The sequence below is a fragment of the Piliocolobus tephrosceles genome, chromosome 4 (assembly GCF_002776525.5).
Source record: "Piliocolobus tephrosceles isolate RC106 chromosome 4, ASM277652v3, whole genome shotgun sequence".
Lineage (NCBI taxonomy): Eukaryota > Metazoa > Chordata > Mammalia > Primates > Cercopithecidae > Piliocolobus > Piliocolobus tephrosceles.
In genome coordinates, this window is record NC_045437.1 from 74115156 (window position 1) to 74135750 (window position 20595).

A 20595-nucleotide genomic window follows, 5' to 3' on the forward strand; every position below is an offset into this window, starting at 1 on the left:
ATGTGCTACGAGGCCTGGCTAATTTTTCTTTCTTTTTTTTTTGGTAGAGAAGTTTCACTATGTTGCTCAGGCTGGTCTCAAACTCCTGAGCTCAAGTAATCCACCCACTTTGGTCTCCCAAAGTGCTAGGATTGCAGGCATGAGTCACCACACCCAGCCTAGCCTTTCACCATTAATACAGAATTAGCCTTGAGATTTTCACAGAAGCCCTTTATTAGGTTAAAGAAATTCTCATCTATTCCTAGTCTGTGGGGCATTTTTATCATGACAAACTGTTGGAGTTTGTCAAATGCCTTCTCTGTTTTCTATTGAGATGATCCTGTGGTTTTGGTCCTTTATTCTTACTAGGGTGTATTTCACTGATTAATTTTCAGATGTTAAACTAAGCTCATATTCCAGGGATAAATCTCACTTGGTCATGGTGTATAATCCTTTTTAGATGTTGCTGAATTTGGTTTGATAATATTTTATTGAAGATAATATATGCTTTTGTTACTTAACATTTTACCACTAGCATTTTCCTCTTTTAATATTCTTCTGAAATATAAATTTTAGTATATATAACTACCATAAATTATTTTCTTATAAGACATTTAGGGCACTTCCAAACATCCATTTATAAAAATGTATTTGTAGTACACATTTCTGTTTATAACTCTCTGCCCTATTTTCTGATTATTTCCTTTAAAGAGTTTTCTAGAATGATCACTGGATTAATACCTATAATTTATTTAGATTCATTCATAATGCCAAACTACCTTCCAGGAAGACATCAATTTATAGTCTCAATATGCAATAAAATGCCAATTTCACTACCTCTTTGCTAACATCAACCCTTATAAAAACGTTGCTAGTTCAAAAAATAAATGATAGTATTTCTCATATTGGGCATATAAATTTCTTAGATAAGCTATCTATTCAAGAACAACTGGACCACTGAATTAAATGAATGCAATGCTATTTTTTAACAATTTTTCTGTGAAACAGGATCAGAGCAGGAGAAAACACACACAAGTATCTAGCTGATTCACATTACGGTAAAACCCCTTTTAAAACTACTTTCACTTTATTGGAATAAGATACTTTTTTAGTGACCAGTTCCTATAACCAGTTCATAACACAGTTTACCAAAGGAATTTCCCCCAAATACATTAAATTTTTTTCTCTCTCTTTGTTCCTTCAAGCCACATATTTTCATTGGAAACTTAATGACCTTAGTTTTTCAGATAGCAAGAATATTTTTAAAGGAATGTAAACGGTGCATCATTTCAGGTCACATACAGATTTTAATCAAATCAATACTTTAATGACTTCTTTAAAAATCCACTGTTAAGTTAGATAAAAGCATATATAGTACATGGCACTTTCTTCCCTGAAACTTGACTAAGTTGATATTTTGAACAGCACAGTGCCATGAGATGGCTACCAGAGATCTTGCCTTTTTGGGAAAAAATGAACTATCCTAACTAGTGGCACACAGCAATTCTTTTTACATTAAAAAAAAAAAGAAACAAAAGAGCTCCAATATGGAGATCAGTTATCCTTAAAGTAAATGAGAGAACATCTAATACTACTACTATCTTTTACCAAAACTTGCTTACATTACTAAAAAACAGTGGCACTTTCTCTGAACACTTAATTTCTGTAGGTATCACAAGCAACCTAGTCTTATCTGTTTGTTTCTCTAAAATGTAGCAGAGCTTCTGTCATATAATCAGCCCCAATCAATCACTATTTGTAAAATGAATAAACCTAGCAGTAGCAGCAAATTAGCCATGTCAGATTTTTAGTTTTGAAACTAAGTAACTGACATGTCTTGCCTTTGTGACTTTAGTGAAGGCAGAGGTCAGGGGACAAATAATTCTATATTTTAAATTCAAAGTATAAAGAAAACAGACCAGCTACTATTATGGTCTTTCTGCAAGTAATATCTCTTCCTAGAATTACCCACAAAAAAACATACTGGGTACTACCTTTTTCCTCATCTTGCTATTGGGATTATCCCTTGCTCTAATTTCAAATTGAAACATTCTAACACTTAATACATATGCTTTCAAAAATCTGGTCTTACACGAATCAAATGACTACAAGTGTGTGGAAAGAAATAATTCATAAGACCCACAAAAGTAATTTCGTCTAACTTTTTAAACCATGTCTTCTCAGACAAAAATAGATTACTATAAAAACTCATATTTACTTAAGATTTTACCTTTACAGTAGACTGGAAGCATGATATTCTCTGAACTTGTCTGCCAGTATCACTATCCCACACCTAAATTTATGTTAAGAAATAATTTCTAGACACAATTTTAAAATCTCAGTTATAACTTTTCTAATTAACAATTAAACCACAAATGTTAAGCAGTTAGAAATTCTTTAAATAAAACATAAAATACTTAGTGTTTATACCACCACAAAAATGAATTCATATAGTGAGTCATCAACTTAGCAAAGCAGGCTTATGATCTAAAATAAGTTTGAGGTAAATTTTACTATCAAATTATTTGAAAATGCCAACATAATGGTCTGAAGTACTGAATCTTTACAAGCACTAAATATTGCAACTGTTTAAAGTTTATTCTCCGGAATAGTCTACCATAATCTAATAAGCATAAAGTACTTATACCAAAAACTATCATGTCCATTAATATTTACTGAAAGCTCCCTATAATGTGGATAGCATGATTTACTACTGTTATCTTGATTCGAGAAGACACTAACGGTGTATTACCATTACCTGTATATGCATTTAACATAATCAAAGGGCCTCTCACAAAACATCCAAGTTTAGTTTGACTTAAGCAGAACAGTGATTTTCAAACTTTCATACCATTTCCTATGGTAAGAAATACATTTTACACCATGTCTGAAAACACATTTACATACATGTATGTACTATGGATACAAACATATATGCATGTATTAAAAATTGAAACTAATTTCACGAAATAGTTAACCTTATCATGGCCAATGCCTTTTGTTGTATTTTTATTATACAGATGTGCCTTGACTTCAAGTAGTTTTCTCCCACAATAAACCCATTCTAAGTGGAAAATATCCTAAGTCGAAATGCATTTAACACATCTATCAAACATCATAGCTTAGCCTGTCCTAACTTATATGTGCTTAAAACACTTACATAAGCTTATAGTTGGGCAAAAAAAAAAAAGGCATCTGGCAACACAGTACACTGTAGAGTAAGGCTGTTTACCCTTGTGATCTCATAGCTGACCAGGAGCTGAAGCTCCAGGCTGCTGCTGCCTAGCAGTGGTAAAGACTATCATCCAATGTATCACTAGTGTGAGAAAATATCAAACTTCAAAATTCAAAGTACAGCTTCTACTTAATGCACCTCCCTTTCATACCATCATAAAGTTGAAAAACTCTAAGTCAGACCACCCTAGGTCGGGGACCATCTACATTCTGTGTCATGTTTTAGATGGAGCTGGATTATCATGAGAATTACATTTTATGTATATAACACATGAAACAAACTGCTAGCATACAAAAAGTGCTCCCAGTAATTAGGAAATGTTTTCTGGCCTTGTATTTACCACAATTCTAGTAGTGTCTCACAGCCTTTTCACTTATTTCACTATTTGCAAGCAAAACGTTTAATATTCAGTAACTTGAGCTCTTAAGGCTATCGCTTTAAAAAATTATCTACCTTCAGTATTTAATTAAGGAAGTTAGTTTTTACAGGTTGGGTATCCCTTATCCAAAATGCTGAAGACCAGAAGTGTTTCTGATTTTTTTTGGATTTTGGAATATGTGCATATATCTAATGAGCTATCTTGGGGATGGAACCCAGGTCTAAACACAAAATTCATTTATTTTTCATATACATCTTATACATATAGCCTAAGGTAGTTTTACACAATATTTTTGGCAATTTTGTGCATTAAACAAAATTTTGACTGCAACCTGTCACATGACGTCAGGTATAAAATTTTCCACTTGTGGCATCAAGTCAGTGCTTAAAAAGTTTTGGATTTTGGAGCATTTCAGATTTTGGATTTTCAGATTAGGGATGCTCAACCTGCAGTAAAAACGCAAGCAGAGTAAATTTAGAATTCACCTGGGTAAGAGAGATTGCCAAATAAGTGGCCTAGAATTTTTTTCTAACAACAAAAATCATTCAGCAAAGGAAATGAGTTCATATATCATTTACAGGTAAAATTCATAGTGACACTGTCCCAGCTACTAACTTCTGTACATAATTTTAATCACTGCCTTAAAATATTGTTATAGTGTTTTAGGAGTGGTCTAACAAAGTATTTTAAATTCTGTGTTTGCAAAGATTACACGGATATCGGAAAAAGAGACCTTTATTTCATAATATTTGCCTCTACAGAGTAGCAATAAAGCAACTCTGACCTAACCATCTGAGTGAATTTTATGCCCTTGTTTATGTTGTATTGTAATCACAAACATACGCGTGTGTGTATATATATGTATGTATGTATAGAGCGTTTATCCCCATTTAAACCTTTTCTTCACATTTTTTCAGCTATAAACAATCTGTCTAGAAAGCACTTCAGCTGATGAATTCATTTAAAGCACGTTAAAGTCTGTATCTTGGTTCTGTAAGAGCCTAAGAAACACCTAAACCTTTGGTCTTACTCCAAAACTTCATCAATGCTTGAAACTGTTTAAACAGAACTTTCAGATAAGCATATACTTTTAAAAATTAATCTGACCGGGTACAGTGGCTCATGCCTGTAATCCCAGCACTTTGGGATGCCAAGGCAGACAGATCACAAAGTCAGGAGTTTGAGGCCAGCCTTGCCAATATGGTGAAACCCCATCTCTACTACTAAAAATACAAAAAAATTTGCCAGGTGTGGTGGCGCATGCCTGTAGTCCCAGCTACTTGGGAGGCTGGGGCAGAAGAATTGCTTGAACCTGGGAAGTAGAGGCTGCAGTGAGCTGAGATTGTGCCACTCCACTCCAGCCTGGGCAACAGAGCGAGATTCCATCTCAAAAAAAAAAAAAAAAATTCTGACACCTTTTTTTTAAAAAATAAAAGTAATGAGAGACAACAGTAATCCATAAGCACTTGACTCTGGACTTCACAAAGCCAGTTCCACATACAGATATTAAAGGGCTGAGTTTACAGAAAACATTTTATGAAGTACAGTGGTTTGGGGCTCTGACTCTGCAGTCAGACTTGCCAGTTCTGCCCTACACGGGCTGTGTGCCGTGGGGGAAGTTACTTAGCCTCTATGTGACTCTATTTTTTCATCTGTAAATAAGAATAATTAAAAATAAGGCCAGGCATGGTGGCTCATGCCGACAATCCCAGCATTTTGGGAGGCCAAGGTGAGTGGATCACCAGAGGTCAGGAGTTTGAGACCAGCCTGACCAACATAGTGAAACCCCATCTCTACTAAAAATACAAAATTAGCTGGGCATGGTGGCACAGGCCTGTAATCCCAGCTACTCGGTAGGCTGAAGCAGGAGAATCACTTGAACCCGGGAGGCACAGGCTGCTGGGTGAAGATCACGCCATTGCACTCCAGCCTGGACAATAACAGCGAAACTCTGCCTCAAAAAAAAGGAATTAAAAATACCTATGTCAAAGGGCTAATTTTAAAGATTAAATGAGTTCACATATGTAAAACAATTAGAACAATGCCTGTTACACATAAGCACTTTACTATTGTTACTCCATCTTAACTTTTTACCTATAAGTGTGGGTAAAGAAAAAGTAATTTTCCTTTTATAAAACTGTTAATTATTAAATATTAAACACTCAACAAACGGTAATTCACTTTTCTGTCAGACTCAGATGCTCAGAAGATTTTTATGGGTTGGGACTATTTGGTTTCTTCTGCTCTATAGTGAGGAAAAAAAAGTAAATTATTCTCCAGTCCAACTCATCGTTGTTTCCCTAAATTGAAAAGTAAATTCAGATAATAAAATGAATTATTTTTAAGTCCACATTCTTCCATTTTATCAATTTTATACAACGTGAGAGAGTAACTCTGGAAAGAACAGCAAGAGTCGTGGAGTTTCCATCAATAACAAGCTTTAACCTCCTATTTCCAGTCTAATACGTATCAGATACCTAATAAATGGTATCTTATAATATAACAAAAATCATTTTTGCTGTAACAAGAATATACAGACAAGACCCTATCAGCTAAAGACTAATAATGTATGTAGTGGCTCGTTGGGCCACTATAGCTTGTTCATTTCTTCCAGATTAAAGGATACAATAACTGTTCTATCAGCAGAGGCTGTCAAGATGAGTTGATTTTTTTCTTCACAAGATTCCAAGGAAGGAAATGTAATAACAGCTGTTATCTTTTGAGTGTGTCCATTCAGTTCTAAAAGTTTTTCCCCTGTCTGAAATACCAATAAAAATGTTAATAGGCCTAGCTTTCACAATTTAGATAATCACAAATGACAACATTAAGTAGAACTGCCATATAGAATATACATATACATTCCATTTAAAATTACTTACTCAGAATTTAACTTAAGCTATCACACAGAATCTAAACAACTGCTGAAAGTATAGCCATAAATAATTTTGATGATTTTCTAATACAAAATGCTAATTTTTAGTATATTTTTATAGAAAATTTTAAGGAGTATTCTTTTCTATAAATTTAAAGATATAATTGTGTAAATTAAGCATAAAAACATCAGTAACTTAGTTTGCAGGAAAAAAATATGGAGTCCTCATTGTCCAAGTATTTGTTATTGAAGTCTCCACAGTTATAAGGTCATAGAAGAAGATAAAAGTCAGCATAACAACTCTATATGTACTACACACACATAAGTATACATATCCACTCATTTATTAACCACTTAGAAAGTTAGTCTCCACTCCATCACTATTTCTATCCAATGTCTTCATTCATCAGTCTCTCACTAATTTACCAAGTAGTATACATGCAAAAATACAATGTAAATGGCAAATCTTTCCAAGATTGCAGGACTTCATGAATGTGGTGAAAATAATGTTAAAGAACTGCTTTTATCACAGGCAAAGCCATTGAAAAATAAAGATCTAACACAGTCAGACTAGATAACAATCCAAAATAAAGGTGAGAGGAAGATAAACACTTTGAAAAAGAATAATTTGAGTAACAAATGATCAGGAAGGGAGGCTCTGAAGAAACTGATGAAGCCTTAAGTATTTATTTTTAAAAAAGTCTTTTTTAATATTAAGTCAAACATGAGAAAAATGTTACATTATGCTATTAAGCAATGTTGAAACAAAACTTGTGTGTCTCACAAAAATCAACACAATTCATTTATTCATTTTGGAAGTCAGGGCAGAGCTACTGATAACCTACATTTTGTTAAATAAGATTAAAATTTTGTATTTTTTGAATTTTCATACTTTGCATTTGTTTCTTAGGAAAAAACCTTTTTTTTTTTTCCCCCAAGACAGTCTTGCTGTGTCACCCAGGCTGGAGTGCAGTGGCATGATCTCTGCTCACTGCAACCTCAGCCACCCGAGTAACTGGGATTACAGGTTTGCGCCACTATGCCCAGCTGATTTCTAGCATTTTTGGTAGAGACAGGGTCTTGCTATGTTGGCCAAGCTGTTCTCAAACTCCTGGCCCCAAGTTACCTGTTCGCCTTGGCCTCCCAAAGTGCTGGGATTACAGGCACCAGCCACCTCACCCGGCTGGGAAAAAAATCCTACTTTAAAAAAAATTTCCCTCTTCATTATGAAATACTGGTCCCCACTGTATATGGAGCTTTATCCTAAGTAGCTCTTTTCAAATATTAATGTGTCAATTAATGATAATGATATGCAAATATATCCCCAGATAGTATTTATATGAATACATACTCAACTATATAATCTCTTTATTACACAATCCACACATAATCAATACACACCTGAGCATTCCACACAACTACAACTCCATCATCACCAGCAGATGCAAATCTGGTTAGGGAAAAAGAGTCAAGAAAAAAAAATCACTGTTGACATTTAATTACTAAGATTAAGAACTATCAAACCTTATTAGTGATACTTTTACTAATATTAACGAAGATCAAGTTCTTTGAGCTAATTTAAAAATTATTTATGAAACACACTCCAGGTTCTATACCAGGTATAAAAGATCAAAAGATAAATAAGACATTTATAGGTTTACAAAGAATAACCTGCTAGAAATGTAAAAATAATCTTTAAAGTCCTTCTTTGCTTTCAAATTCTATGATTTTAAGAAATCCCTGACTTAAGTGAAATGAAACCAAGCTGAGAAGTGGCTTCAGTGATAGGAAGTGATATTCCAGGGGTGGAACTGATCACAACGTTAGATAAATTCATTACTTCTATTATTCTGTCTGTAAATAATTGTATTTAAAGTCAAGATCTCTCCTTTGCTCAGTTCAGATCCTTAGTCTTTCCACATAAATGCTTTGTTCTTGGTTTGGAAGGTTTGAGGACTTTTTCAGGGTTTTTTGTTGTTTTTTAGTGAAGATGCTTGAAATGCACAGGTAAAGTTTGTCTCGTGGCATGAAAAACGAGCTGTGACACTCTGCTATAGCTTCTCTCTCCTCTTTACATCCCATTCACCATATACACAGTGACAACAACCAAATTCTGTAGAGTAGAAGATACCCTTAACACAAACACTATCAAGAGGAATAACCTGTCATACAGGATTATTCATCATCATATTATACTAAAATTCACCATCATCGTATTATACTAACCCAACAAAACAGGATACAATAATCACATTGTAAGCATGTCAAATAATTTATTGTTAATGTTGTACACAAATTTGTAAATAATTTTTAATGACTTAGAATCAATTTAAAGTTGTCCCCATAATATTGCTTTCACCCAAATCCAGGTTTTTTCTTTTTTTTAGTAAAAGAGAAAGAAGTGGTATTAAAGAGAGCCAACTATGAATGACATATAACTGGCCCCCAATAATTAACAGATGGTATGTGAGCATCTGTTCTAATGAATTGTATCCCTTTATAACAAAATCCCACTACTTCAGTCATGAAATACTTTCCTTAACACTCTAAACTGAGTTTCATGTTCAAATTGCTTAACTTCAGTTTCAAAGTTCAGTGCCTTCACTGGCTCAGACAATTCCCATACTCAGTTCTTATTTCAAAACCCTTTGAGTACATTTACTACTGGTAGAACTAAGATTATTCAGGAGATATGAAATTGATCAAATACAGTCTGACAAAGTCTTTTAATAATTTTTAAATACAGAACTACCTATCTTTTTTAATGGAAAGAACCTTTTAAATTTAGGTAACTGGCTAAAAATCACATAGTTATTTTTAAATTCACGCCTATCATTTATTCTTATTTTAAAATGTAAGATATAAAAGATCTGGAGATTAAAAAGAAAATGATCATTTTAAAAATAAAAATAGATTTCCTATGCTTAATTATCTACATTTTCTCAATCAGATTAGTAAATAGTACCCTGAATATCAAATATAGTTGCTGGAAATAAATCTTTAGCAGCTTATGTTTCTGGGCCTATTGATTTCTTTTTATTCGTATAGTGATGGTGGGGAGGGCAAGACTCAAGGTCTTAAGTGTTCTTTGGTATAAAACATCAATTTCTATTGATTCTTTAAACTCTTATAATTGCTTTTCTGCCATTTAGAAGATTGCAAGTTTAAAATACATACTTTTTTTCTAACCCTAATTTTTAACTTCTTATGATTGTTTTATCATGTTTGACTTTCATGAGTTCACAATGAGAGATGACTGAGAACAGCTGAGAGTTTAGAAATGGGATATAGAGCATTTCACCTCAAACTTTAATTCAATCAGTAGGGAACAAAAGTTAAATCTAAATAAGGCTCAATAGTAATGCATGAAATCACAGCCAATTTTTTATTGCTCCAAGGTCAATTACCTTGTCAGTAGATTATTCAGGCCTTCTATTCTTATATATATTCTATTGCTACCATTTTTTTTTTTTTTTTTTTTCCATTTCAGTATTTATTACTACCTCCCCTAAAGAGGAAACTTTAACCTTTAAAATACAAACCAGTATAACTTTGATACATATTAGTACCTGTCATAAAAAAACGAATAAAGGGTTGAGATATCATTCACAAATTACAATTATTCATCCTATTATGATGGATAATGAAAAACTAGCTATACTATATCAGTTTATCTTAAACTAAATCCTAGTCAGTCAAGCATACACTTCAACCATCTGCAAATCAGAAATGGAAATACAACCCAAGAATTCCTAATTGTAACTGCTGAAAAGAAGTAATGAACTATAAAATAAAAAAGGATTAAAATGTCAATAAGTTTTAAGCTATTCTATCCAACGGAAGAATAGTAATATTGCCAGAAAACATTTTACATACTAATTTTTAAAAACACTCTAAATTAATAGAAAGCAAAAACTTAAGCCTAAAAATAAGATTTTGACAGAAACGTTTCTTTATCGATCAGCAAAAAATGTATTTAGTGTGATTCCATGCTAGGAGTTAGGGAAATGTCAAGACACCTGACATGTGGTTCTTGCTTTGAGATCTTAAAACTTAATGAATGTTTAGAAATATACCGTATTTCATCAAATCTAAGACATCAATTGTAAGACACTCTTATTTTATTTACCATTAAGGAAAACATACTGCCAATTACAATTGAAAGACACAATTATATGATGTGTCCAAATTTTAGAGATGTTAAAATAGAAAAAAAAATGCTTGTTAGAATCATGAACTATAAGAATTACCATACTTATTGATCTTTATCTTTATAACATGGCACTTGCCAGTCTAATGAATCTCTGATTACCTCTGGCAGATTTTAAGTGCTAAAGAAATGCTTGTTGAATGAATAAAAGAATGCATAAGCAAACATTTAAGTGTTCAAGGGCTCTGTGAAATAGATTCGTTAATGACAGTAATGTAACCCCATATTTTCCTTTTATCATAATTAATGTAAATATACTACCACAAAAAATAGAAATTTAAAAAATTTAAAACCCAGAATCCTGCCACACAAAAGTACATTTCTATATTTTTTCATATTCCTGTCCAATTCTTATCCATATACTTCATGTTTTGTTTTGTTTTTTTAAATTAAAACAAAGTCCAAGATCATGCCACTGCACTCCAGCCTGGGCAACAGAGCAAGACTCCATCTCAAAAAAAAAAAAAAAAAAAAGCCCAAGTCTTTAAAAATACTCCTTGAGACTACACAATTAAATGACTAAGCAAAAATTATATTCATGAAAAACAAGTTCAACAAGGTGAAACATGGCTTAACAAAGACCTATGGCAGACCTTCTAGAATGTTCCATCCTCTCATCCCCTAATTATGAGATCTAAATTTATTATGATAGCCCATAAGTTACTTGGTCATTCAAGAAATACTTACTAAGCACTAACTATATAGATGCTTAACCCTGAGAATAAAGATCAAGAGATTGTTCTTGCCCTTCAAGAACTCACAGTCCAACATTACTAAGTGATGCTATAGGGTCTAGATCGTAAATCCTTAGAGAACTCTCACTTACAACCATCTTAATGTATAAAAATAATTCCCTCTAAACACCTTCTCTTTGAACATCTCTGAGAAAGTGTTCTCTCATTCCTTCCAACAGTGGTTCAAACGACAGCAAAGCTTAATAAAGATTTGTAAAAAATAAAGTTTGTATACTCCATTAGGAAACATAATTTCTGGCAGTCATTTTTGTGGGTGTGATGTTAACACCCATCAATAATCATTGCCTGAAGTCATTATTACATTTATTTACAATAAAATAACACTGAAAAAATGCTGCTACAATGCTAGAAATGAGACAAAACTAAAAAATAGCACAATTTTCATTTAAAGTATATGTATATATGCTAGTACTTGATGAAAATTAGAGAAGCATCCAGATAGAGACTTGTAAAGCAGCTGAAGGAAATTTCAAAGCATTTTCAGGAGCCATAGATGCTGACGCAACTAATTCCTTAATTAGATCTGCTTCAATATTAATTTCTTTTCCTTAAAAAAGAATGCATTATATTACACAACTCTAACATCTAAAAGTCTAAGGTCTTTTAGCTCACAAATAAAGATTTCATGGTTCCCATGGTTATTTGCAAAGGTAAAACATTTGGTAAGTTCTTCCCTCCCCAAATCACAAATAGAAAGCTAAACTACACATCAAGATTACAGTATTAGAATACCAAAAAAATCTCTGTGACTTCTGTTAGGTGAACCTCCACTCCCCTGCACTCAAGTTTCCATGGAGGACTCCTATTACTAGAGAAACATTCTTGGTCTCTCTGCCCCACTTGCTTGAGACAATGAATTAGGCATGCTCAGTTCAGACCCTTGTGGGTTTTCTGAGTTTTTTTTTTTTTTTTTGGAGACGAAGTCTTGCCCTGTTGCCCTTTTTTTTTTGGAGACGAAGTCTTGACCTGTTGCCCAGGCTGGAGTGCAATGGCACAATCTCAGCTCACTGCAACTTCTACCTCTCGGGTTCTAACGATTCTCCTGCCTCAGCCTCCCGAGTAGCTGGGATTACAGGCACCTGCCACCACACATGGCTAATTTTTGTATTTTTAGTAGAGATGGAGTTTCACAATATTGGGCAGGCTGGTCTCAAACTCCTTACCTTATGATCCGCCCGCCTTGGGCCCCCAAAGTTCAGGCATGAGCCATCACGGCCGGCCCCTTGTGGGTTTTCTGAAGATTCATCTGTTCACAGAGAACATACTAGTCTGCTCTTATTTTTGAGGTAAGCCCGTATCTGAATGGGAGGCCAGCAACTGTTCAGCTGCCCCAGGGATTCATTGAAAAAGTCTACCTGACTCAGGGTGAAGTGTAAGGAAACCAACTGTGGGTGCATATTAAAGCTACATCCTGGCCAGGCATGGTGGCTCACGTCTATAATCCCAGCACTTTGGGAGGCTGAGGCAGGCAAATCATGAGGTCAGGAGTTCGAGACCAGCCTGGCCAATATGGTGAACCCCCGTCTCTATTAAAAATACAAAAATTAGCTCAGTGTGGTGGCACACACCTGTAGTCCCAGCTATTAGGGAAGCTGAGGCAGAAGAATCACTTGAACCCGGGAAGTAGTGGTTGCAGTGAGCGGAGATCACACTACTGCACTCCAGCCTGGGTAACAGGACGAGACTCTATCTCAAAAAAAAAAAAAAAAAAAAAACAAAGAGCCATATCCTGTAATCCAGCTTTGTATCGGTTATTACTTTATGAAGCTGATATGTTCATGTTCATCTGTATGATTCCTGCATCTATTCTCAATAAATTCTGTTCTCAAAGAGAAACAAGGGTGGTTCTCCATTGAACACTTAAAACACTAGTAGTATCTAAGAAAACACTGTATTTCATACAGAGGCATAAATACCTTTTAAATTGACATTTTTATTTCCTCTATTTCAAATATAGATCTTTAACTTTTCATTATGGAGAATTTAAATATATACAAAAGTGGAGAGAAGAGCATAATAAAAAGCCACATGTACTCACTGCCTGTCTCTAGTAATTATCAACTTACGGCCAATAGTGTCTTATCTGTACCCAATCCAATCTCTCTGTAAATTATTTTGAAGCAAATCCTAGTCACTGTATTTCATTTCGTATTTCAGAATGCATCTCTAAGGACTCTTTTACATCACACCTAAGTTAATATTTACTTCCTTACTTGACTTTTACTTCCTTAATGTCATCAAATACCCAGTCAAGGATCAAATTTACCTGATCACATTTTTTTAAACACTTAGAAGCAGGATCTAAATAAGGCTTATATAGTATACTTGGTTGATATATCTCTAATATCTCTTTTATTCTAATGATTTTTTTCTCCATCTATTTTTCCTTGCAATTTATTTGTTGAAAAAAAAGTCACCTGTCTTGTGGAGTTCTCACAGTCTGGATTTTGCTGGCTACTTTTCCTGTGTTGTTATCCAACATGCATCTCTGTCCTCTGTATTTTTTGTTAATTGATAGTTAAATCTAGAGACTAAATAGATCCAAATCTGACTTTTTGGTAAGACTACCCCAGAGGCAGATTGTATACTCCATCAGGAAATATAATTTCTGGCTGTCTTGTGTGTATATGTGTATATGTTATGATTTAGGCCATCAATAATCATTGCCTGAATTCATTTCTTCATTTGAAGGGGTTCAGAGCATGTAACCCCAAACTATGCCACTCTGACATTATTATTTTTGGCTCAAGGCAACTGAGAAAATGCAGGCACAGAATGAGCTCTGTCCTCCCCACATCTACCTGGGGAAAAAAACCACAAATCACCCTTGTGAAAGTGCCCCCCCCAAACCTCTACCCCACTTCCCATACCAGGAGGGGGATAAAAACCTTTATCACAGATTAGATGACACCAAGAGTTTACACCAACTAACCTCATTAATGAGCCCTTCTCTACCATCAGTTTCCATCATATATTTGCCTTCTCACAATCTGCCACCCCAAGAAACTCAAAGTCCATTTCCTTTGTCTTGTCACTCAACAAATTTCTTGTTCTGCTAAGATACTATATAAGCTGAAGTTTTATTTTTCTTTTTTGAGACAGGGTCTTACTCGGTCATTCAGGCTACAGTCAGGGGCCCCAATCACAGCTCACTGCAGCCTCAACCTCCTGAGCTAAAGTGATCCTCCTACCTCAGCCTCCCAAGTAGCTGGGACCACAGGTGTGCACCAACACACCCAGCTAATTTTTGTATTTCTTAATAGAAATATGGTTTTGCCATGTTGCCTAGGCTAGCCTCAAACTCCTGAGCTCAAGGAATCCTTCCACCTCGGCCTCTCAAAGTGTTGGGATTACAGGGCTGAGTCATCATGCCCAGCCTAAGCCCAAGTTTTAACCACCCCTATGAGTTAAAGTTGAGTACTCGTGTGTTTGTGTGCGTGTGTACGCAATGTATGCATCGATATACTTCTTTTTCTCTCATTAACCTGTCTTTTGTATGTCTATGTTGTAGAGTCCTGATCAATGAATCTAAGATAGGTAAAAGAAAAAGTGTTTCCCTCCCCTACACATCAGAGGTTGCAAAATGACAACATTCTATCATTCTTCCTAGCCTGAATTCTTCTATAAAGAGAAATTTCTTCTCAATTATTACTGATCCCAAGACACAGTTTATATAAGAAAGGCAGTATAGATCTTGACTCTGCCCCTTTATTTGCCAATTTTCAAAATAATAAGTTAGTTCCCCAGCATTCTCCAAAGGTGAGTTCTCTTTGTGAAATATCATTATGAACACATGCATTTAAACATATGTGATATGTTGCAATTCATTGCAGTTATTTCCCGTATCCATGCTCAAGTTGCCAGATGGATTTTTTAAGCTACATTCTAAAGATGTAGATCTTTAGATCAAGAAAATAATTTTCAAATGCCTAGTAAGGGTATTTTGTAGTTGAGAGAGACTGATTTTATCTAGAAATTATAGAGTTTTACTGCTAAGGTGACGAATTTTAAACTGAAATACTGTTAGACACTTGCTGTCCTTACCCCAACATTTGATTCTATGCTGCTGCATGAAGCAGCAATTACCTTTTCACTCACTCCTGTCATTCTCCCAAACCCTGCAACATCTTATCCAACTAAACAAAATTCAGCTACAGCTCCAAAACACAAGCCGAAAGGACAAAATTATTAGAAACAAGGAGAAAAGTAGCAAGGGTGGCACATGCATCTGTGTGATGACACTGCCGTAATTCCCTAACTTGACTCAGGGCACGATCCAAAACAAAAGAAATTCAATCAACACGTTCACCACATGTGGCGGATTAGGGGTTTTAGAAATAGAAACGTCACTTGGTTAACAGATTTCAGTAAAATTTACTATAATAAAGTTGTCTAAAGTCAACGTCACACTGGATATAAGTGCTTTAAAAAAAACTGCCAGATATGGAGTCTGTTATTAATATTGCAGCTGTCGGAATTTGTGATAAAAAGGATTCTGCTTATACCCTTTTTTCCAGGCATAAGTACATTAATAGCTCTAAAAATAGTATTAACTTTTTCAAGCCATCAAATATTAACCAATGGCATAATTACAGTTTCTGAAAAAGCTGCCCAAAGACATAGCCAATGAGTATGTTCATGCAAGTTAAAAATAAAATAGACCACCTTACAACCATAGAAGCGTAGCAAACACCAACACCTGCCCCCAGATCCCCTTTCAAGAGAGGACTCACTGTCCAGCTGTGAGGAATCTAGTTATCTGACTGCCTCCAGCTGTTGACTTCAGGCTCCATTTCTGCTTTCAAGCCAAAGTTATACTAGCTCAGTTGGCTCCTAGTCACTGCGATTTAAGCAAGATAGAAGCCACGTGCATGTTCGTCATGAAGGATCCTCGGCAAATAACCAAGCAAGGCAGTAGTACAAAGCCCTAGTTATTTACATCCAGCAGAGAACTCTAAAAAGCAACCTTCCTCCAGCGGTCTCCATTGGGCTGGCAGAGACTTTGTCACAGCTGCATCAGAGTCTGAGACAGCTCCCCTTGTCCAATTCTGCTTCCTCCCTTCTCCTTTCATTGGCTTTCTCTCTAATAAACCTATTGCATGGTTAACCCCATTTTAGTGTCTCCTTCCCAGGGAACCCAGGTACTAGAAGGATCTAAACTAGACTGACTGTTTCCCAGGGGACCCAGATCCTAGGGTCTGAACTATACTGATTTCTATTCTCTGAAGGTTAGTGTATAAGAAAGAATATGTTTAGCTTGAGAATATTTCCTTAAAAATGAGCATATTGTTCACTTTTAGTGGAACAAGCTATACTGAGTTTATTTACTTTGTGAATGTACAGCTTCACCAACCATCCTAGAGGCACATTTTGTTCTCCAGTCTGGCACTTCATGGGTCATCTGATTCTTTTCTAGTCATGATCACCATCCTACATAACCTTGTCTGTTTCCTGAAGGAGCAAGGAATGATCAAATAAGCAACAGAGAAAACTCTTCTTAAAATGTGTTATGAACTCAGTTTAGTTTAATGTGTCAAAGGCTAGAGTATTACATGCAATTTTAGCACAGTCCATTTTTTGGAAGACTGTTGCTGAGGCTTAGCCTTCTTTAGTGATCTCCCAATCAATATGACCCTCACTTCATGTTCAAAAAATACTAAAGAAAAAAAGAAAAGGCAGCTGTCTGTTAGGTTATACAGGATTTATTGGGTATCTTCAAAAACCAATCTGAGAAAATTTTCCACTCACTGATTTTAGCTGAGCCACTGAGAAAACAAGAAAATCCTTCTGCAAAATTTTCAATAAGATGATATTATCTAAAGACTTGAAGTGTGAAACCTGGATTATAACAGCTGACCAAAAAAAACAGAGTGTAATGTCTTCAAAAACTAAGAAACAAAAAAAGTGTAACGATACAAAATTTAAAAACTGGAAAGGTATTTCTCTAATTTGACAATGCATAATGTACATATGCAGTGGTAAAGATAATTCTAAACTATTAAGAGTAAAAACATTCAGTTGTTAATTCTGTTCATAATATGTTTATACTTTGTAGATTTTCCTGTGTCCTTACTAAGAATGACCCTTTCATTTTTTTTTAGTACCCTACAGAATTAAATTTTTAAAAACATACAGACTGAAAGTTCTACAGGTCAGCAAATGACTGAAAAACTTCATACTTGATATGTAAATTTGATAATGACTTTTCAAAGAATTAAATGTGAATCATGAAGTCATATCATCATTGCATTACAAAAGTCAAAAAGCAGGCTTCTTCGTCTATCTTAGATTCACTGTGGTAGATCAGAAACTGGGCAAAAATTATTCCCCCGCCCAATATTCCCACCACCATTAGCAATAGGACTTAGTTACTTCTACCATGAGAGGTCAAGTTTATTTACCCCCTCACTGAATTTGTGCCAGCTCCTAACTTGCTTTGGCTGATGAAACAGCAGCAAACATGATGCAAGCTGAGACTTGAAAAGTGTCTTACTTTGGGGCTTGCCTTTCTGCTGCTATTAGAACTCCATGATCATTATGTGAACAAGCACCTGAGAAATCACATGGAGGGAAACCACAGTCATTTCAGCTAAGACCTTCAGCTGAAATGAACCAGCCAGTCCTCGCCAATCTACCAGCTGACAGAGGCATAAGTGAGCCTAGCCCAGAACAGCTGCTCCTGGTGCAAAGACAGACTCACCCAGCTGAGCCTAGCCTGAATTGCCATCCTGCAGAATAATGAGCTAAATAGATGGGGTTGTGTTAAGCCACTAAGTTTGGCGTGATAGCTGATAGAGCAATAGATAACATACTCACATATGGTTTTTTACTCTTTACAGAATATTTACTCTATCATTAAACAGCTAAAGTATATGTGAGCACCACCATGGGGAAAACAGAACCAAATATATGTCAGCGTTTGTACACTAACCATTATTCTACAGGCTGGCTTCTTCTACAGAGTCGTCTTCTCACTATGGGATAGGAATAGCCAAGAGGACATTTCACAGAGGAAAGACAACAGTGAACATGGACTCTTAACAATTCATATAAACATTTAAAGTCCACAACCTGATCACATTCTGTGTATTTATTATTTAACTTTCCTAGACAAAATAACTTTAGGATTCCTTAACATCCAAGTATTAGTGATAAGAAATTATCAGATTTTCTTTCTGTTTTTTTTTTTTAGACAGAGTCTTGCTCAGTCACCCAGGCTGGAGTGCAGTGGCACAGTCTCGGCTCACTGCAAGCTCCGCCTCCCGGGTTTACGCCATTCTCCTGCCTCAGCCTCCCAAGTAGCTGGGACTACAGGCGCCCGCCACCACACCCGGCTAATTTTTTGCATTTTTAGTAGAGACGGGGTTTCACCGTGTTAGCCAGGATGGTCTCGATCTCCTGACCTCGTGATCTACCCGCCTTGGCCTCCCAGAGTGCTGGGATTACAGGCATGAGCCACCACACCCGGCCCCAGATTTTCTTTAATCTAGCAACTTACTAAGGTAAAATATAGCACAAGAAAACTTTAGCTGTCCAAAATCTTACCTTTCCAGAAATAATTAGTTCCCCACAAAAATGACCACTTAAATAAATGAAGTGTTTCTCAGGACACAGCAACAAGTAATATTGCCAAAACAACGGCTGCCGATGATTGACATGTCATGATTTGGTTGACTTGCACCGTAACAGGAAAACAGTGTTGACAGGCCAGTAATATACATGAGACAAATCTTTTCAAGCAAAAGTTAAGAAACACAGTACTGTTTAATAACTTTGCTAGACTTTGTCTCTGGTTCCTAGAAGGGAGTCTCTAAACCCTTGGAATTTTCCAAGTGGTAAGAATGTCTTCATATTCATGGTGGGTCCCTTGGACCACACCTAAGTTTATGCTAAGGGAACAACTCACAGTGGGCCCTGAGATGACATCAGGAAAGAGGCTGGCCAAGCTGGAAAAATGAAGCATGTGATTTAAAGGTATGGGCTTTGTGCTACCAGCCATGGTGGGGAGGGTGGGGACTGAAGATTGAGTTTAGTTATGTGACCAGTGATTCAAACAATCATGCCTACGAATGAAAGCTCTGGACACCCAAAGTTCAAGTGTGCTCACTCATTGGTGATACACTGATGTGCCAAGAGGGCGAGGAGTCTTGAGACACAGAAGCTTTGAGTGTGGGACCTCCTAGGCCTTGCCCTATATACATCCTTTCATTTGGCAGGTCCTGATTTGTATCTTTTATGATAAAACTGTAATCCTGTGTATAGTGCTTTTCTCAGTTCTGTGAGTCCTTCTAGTGAATTATCAGACCTGAGGGAACAGTGGGAACTTGTAGCCAGCAGGTGGACATGCAGGTGGCCTACAAACCCATACATGGCTTGCAGCTAGTGTCTCCGGTAAGGGGTGTTGTATAGACTATGCCCTTCATCTGTGGAATTTGACCTAACTCCAGGTAATGTCAGAACTGTACTGCACATGGTAAAAGCAACTAAATACCAGTAACATTTAAAAAGCAGAGAGAAGGCTGAGCATGGTGGCTCACGCCTGTAATCCCAACACTTTGGGAGGCCCAGGTGGGAAGACAGCTTGAGCCCAGGAGTTCGAGACCAGCCTGGGCAACATAGTGAGACCCTGTCTCTATTTAAAAAAATTAAATTAAAAAAAAAGAAAGAAAAGACAAGGTTAATAGCAGAAGTGGTAGTCACAGTTAGGAATAATCACAGTAACACTCATCCATGGACTGAAAAATGAAAGAAAAAAAACAGCAAAGGCAAAAGAGAAAATTAGAGATGAAAGTGAAAAAACTTGTAGAGACAACAGAAATGAAGTTGGGGGATTAGGATGGCACACAATGTAGATGCTTAGTAGTCTAGGGAGTCATTCATTCACTCAGCCACCATCTATGAATTATCTGCTACATGTAAGGCACTGTACAAGGTACTAAGAAAACATGGTGAATAAGAAAAACATAGCCTCATTCTCATGAAGCTTACATTTTAGAGAGGATGAAAATACTGAGTTACACCACTAATTATGTAATTGTTATGGTGAAACATGCTATAAAGGAGAAATATATAGTTGAATATGGGTTTAATATACATATATACAGATCAATAATAGTCTACAGTCCTAAAACCTATATACCTTCACCTTTATTTGCAAATACATTA

At 35.8% G+C, this 20595-nt stretch overlaps 1 protein-coding gene across 6 annotated transcripts in view; it reads right to left on the minus strand.

The window, feature by feature from the left end:
* Positions 1-20595, minus strand: part of WDR41 (WD repeat domain 41) — a 48760-nt gene that overhangs the window by 25004 nt on the left and 3161 nt on the right. For all 6 annotated transcript variants that reach the window (XR_002732156.1, XM_023214912.1, XM_023214910.1 and 3 more), the window contains exons 3-5: positions 7867-7915; positions 6220-6351; positions 2210-2272 (exon numbers count right to left, since the gene is read on the minus strand). Coding sequence is in view for 5 of the 6 variants with exons in the window: in XM_023214912.1 (XP_023070680.1) it covers positions 2210-2272; positions 6220-6351; positions 7867-7915 (244 nt within the window). In the remaining variant the exon portion in view is untranslated. The remainder of the gene's footprint in view (positions 1-2209; positions 2273-6219; positions 6352-7866; positions 7916-20595) is intronic.